The sequence below is a fragment of the Nycticebus coucang genome, chromosome 16 (assembly GCF_027406575.1).
Source record: "Nycticebus coucang isolate mNycCou1 chromosome 16, mNycCou1.pri, whole genome shotgun sequence".
Lineage (NCBI taxonomy): Eukaryota > Metazoa > Chordata > Mammalia > Primates > Lorisidae > Nycticebus > Nycticebus coucang.
In genome coordinates, this window is record NC_069795.1 from 96131567 (window position 1) to 96134976 (window position 3410).

Consider the following 3410-nt stretch of genomic DNA (forward strand, 5'->3'; position numbering starts at 1 on the left):
CTGCCCAGGGGAGAGGCACAGCTGACACTGGGTCAATGGGTTGAGGTCACTGAGGGAGGAGCAGAGGTCAATCCAGATTAGCCCAGGCTATGACACCATGAAACAGATCTTTGAGTCACTCAGAGATTGTGCTGCTCACAATCACTGTTATTTGAAGCCAGAACAGAGCCCCCATCCTGGACTAGGGGATGACAGAGGAGAGGAAGTTGTTCCTGCTGAGCTGATTCCAACCCCCCTCCTGTGCAGAGAGTAGGATTTTGAGGAGATGCCAGGTCAGGGAAGGTGTCTCCAGAGTTACTTCCAGACACACCAGAATGGGGACTCAGCTCTCCTATGTAACTATGATCCCCCTTCATACATTCTTGAGAGTGGATCTTTTTTTATTTTAGTGTCTTTAATCCTTGAGTGTCTCCCACCACATTGAAGTCTTGGCAAGAGCAACAGATGACCTTGAGATGCAGAGGTTGTTATTACAGGACCTGACACAGTGGGGGAAGAAGACTGATGCTGGTGTCCTATGCACACTGGGCAGGGGCTCAGGGGATCACAGACACACTCACATCTCACTGTGCAGAAAATTTCATTTTCCCAGCACCCCTTGAGGCACTGAGACCTATTTCTTCTGAGCCTTAGGAGGGAGGAATAGCTCCCAGCACAGGGTGGAATGATCAGGAGCAAGGAAAGGTGACCTCCATCTTGGAGCTGGTGAGTGGATATTGGCCTGGGTTTCAGGATCCGGTGACTAACCAGGTTCACTCAGCCCACCCAGGCATTAGAGCCAGAGTCACACTTTGGGCTGCACATATGGCATGATGTGAATGTCCCCTCCAAAAGTCACATTGAAACTGGATTGTCACTGTAATAGTATCCAGAGCTGTGGACTTTAAAGGTGATGATGTCACCAGGGCTCTGTCTTCATGAATGGATCAGTGCCTTCATGTTGAACTCAGGTGGTTGTTGCAGAAGTAGGGTTCTGATGAAAGGATCAAGTTCAACCAGATTCTCTCTCTCCTCCACTCTTGCTCACCTGTTAACCATGGGACAATGTAACAGGAAGGCCCTTAACAGTTGCCAGCATCACGCCTTTGGACTTTCCAGACTCCGAACTCTGAACTGAATAAACATTTACTCGTTATAAATAACCCAATTAGTGGTATTTTTTTTTATAACAAATGTAAGAGAATTGAGACAGCGTGTGTGGGCTCAACCATATCCTTACTCAACCATAATCACCCTGGAGGGAATCTTTGCTTTGAAAACTGATTTACTGGCCAGGCATAGTGGCTCACAATGGTAATCCTAGCATTATGGGAGGTGGAGGAGGGTGGATTGCTTGAGCTCAGGAGTTTGAGACCTGTCTGAGGCAAGAGAATCACTTGAGCCCCAAGAGTTTGAATTTGCTGTGAGCTATAATGCTATAATACCACTTATTGGGCTACTTACAAATAGCCCTGTCTACCCAGGGTGACAGAGTAAGACTCTGTCTCAAAAAAAAAAAAAATGATTTACTCAACATGTAGACATAATAAATGTGTGAAGATAATAGCAATAGATAAAATTGACATTTTATGGCAATAACAATGACAATAAAACCTCGCATTTACACAAGCATATTTCCTAGAAAACTAACCCTTAGCTTGATTCAGCCCCAGGCAGGGAGGGCATCAGTGTCTGCACCAGGCAGGGAGAACACAGGGGAGGTTTTCTGTCACTTCCCCCTGGGTCTGGAGCACTGTGTACTTGCCACTGTTGGTATGTAATGTACCACAGTAATAGTCAGCCTCGTCCTCCACCTGCAGCTCAGAGATGTGCGGGATCCCTGCATTGGCCGAGGCATCTTTGGATCCAGAGAAGTGGCTGGAAACCCCAGAGCCCTGGTGCTTATCTGAGTCAGACTTGAATCTCAGGAGATACCGGGGAGGGCTCCCTGGCTTCTGCTGGTACCAGGACATGTGATAGCCACCAACAACAGAACCGCTGCTCAGGGTGCAGGTGAGTCTGGCCGATGCTTTAGGAGAGGCAGAGAGGGAGGGTGGCTGAGTCGGCACAGGCTGGGAGAGGGAACCTGTAAACACGGATGTTCATGGTTGAGAAACCAGGGACAAAAGTGGACCTGCGTAGAGACATGAGACAGAGGGCACTGACTGGGCCAGGGGGCTGCTCCAGGACGTGGAGGCCCATCCCTGCCTGAGAAGTAGCAGAGTAGAAGGAGGAGGAAAGGGGCCCAGGCCATGGTGGACACGGTCCTCCTGGGCAGGACTGGGATCCCAGGCCTCTCTTATACCTCCGCCAGGATCACAGGGGAGGGTTTATGGATGCAAATGTGTCCCACCCACTGGGACAGCCACATGCATTTGTTGAGGATCTGGGGGCTGGTGGAGGGGGGAATCTATCAGGCAGGACCTGGGAGGACGCAGGTGCTGGGAAATCACACTGAGAGGACACAGCTGCAGAGTATGTGCTAGGCTCCACTGCCCCAGCCATGGGCAGTTTGGAGGTTGGCAGATGTGGGCGGGCCCTGTGCAGACCCGGGGAGGAGCCACAGCGCCCCCTGCTGCTCACTGAGCAGACTGCAGTCTCTGAGTGACAGTCACGTGAGTGGGCTCCCCTGAGAGCCTGGTCATTGTCAGTCCACAGAGTCCATGGCCACATCCTGCTATGTCCTGAGTGACCGATGGTCATAATCAGCTTTCCAGTGAGGACTCCTGGCTCCCTAGGAGAGGCCATGTGTGAGTTGCGATGACTGTCCAGTGTTGGAAGCTGCAGTGAGGCGGGGGGATGCAGAGGGATCTGGTAGCAAAGCCCTGAGCAGCCCCTTCCCCAGGGACCAGGGAAGGAGGCGACTGTGCCCTGGGTCTGAGTGGAGAGTGGGCTCCTGCTGAGGGACAAATGTGGAAAACACTATTATTAGACGAGTTGACCCTTCTAGATGATGGAGTAGAACGCACAAGTGTTCAGACTGCACATGGTGTGGGGTGCTGGGGAATGACAGAAATTCTCACTTCCATGGGTCTGCCATTTCTTGAGTGATTCTGTAGAAGGAGGGCACTGTGCGGGTTTATGTTTATGTTGTGTTGCCTGCCCCGGAACAGCTGGCCTTGCCCTTGCCACCAACACACTGTGCACCAGTGAGTCATTACAGCTGGGCCAGAGGGCCCTGAAATATGTATAATATCTCCTGTCATGGGACTTTGTAAAGATGTCACTATCCATTACAAAAATGTTTATGAAATGAGTCATACAAGGCAGGAAGGTTCAAGCCACAGGGATAGGACAGGGGAAGTCATGGAAGGCTACCATGGGCAAATCAGGGGAAAAGAAAAATGGGTGGGGGTGGAGGAAGAAGGGGGGATGTCTGAGTGGTGACAACAGTTTTGTCACCGAGGATGTGGATGTAACCTCACTGGTTT

General features: G+C 50.9%; 1 gene segment (V, D, J or C); it reads right to left on the bottom strand.

Moving 5' to 3' along the window:
- Positions 1 to 1642: 1642 nt before the first annotated feature.
- On the bottom strand, positions 1643 to 2233 carry LOC128567735 (probable non-functional immunoglobulin lambda variable 5-48). The segment is given in 2 exon segments: positions 1643 to 2065; positions 2188 to 2233. Coding segments are annotated over 2 exon segments (447 nt in total).
- Positions 2234 to 3410: the final 1177 nt, after the last annotated feature.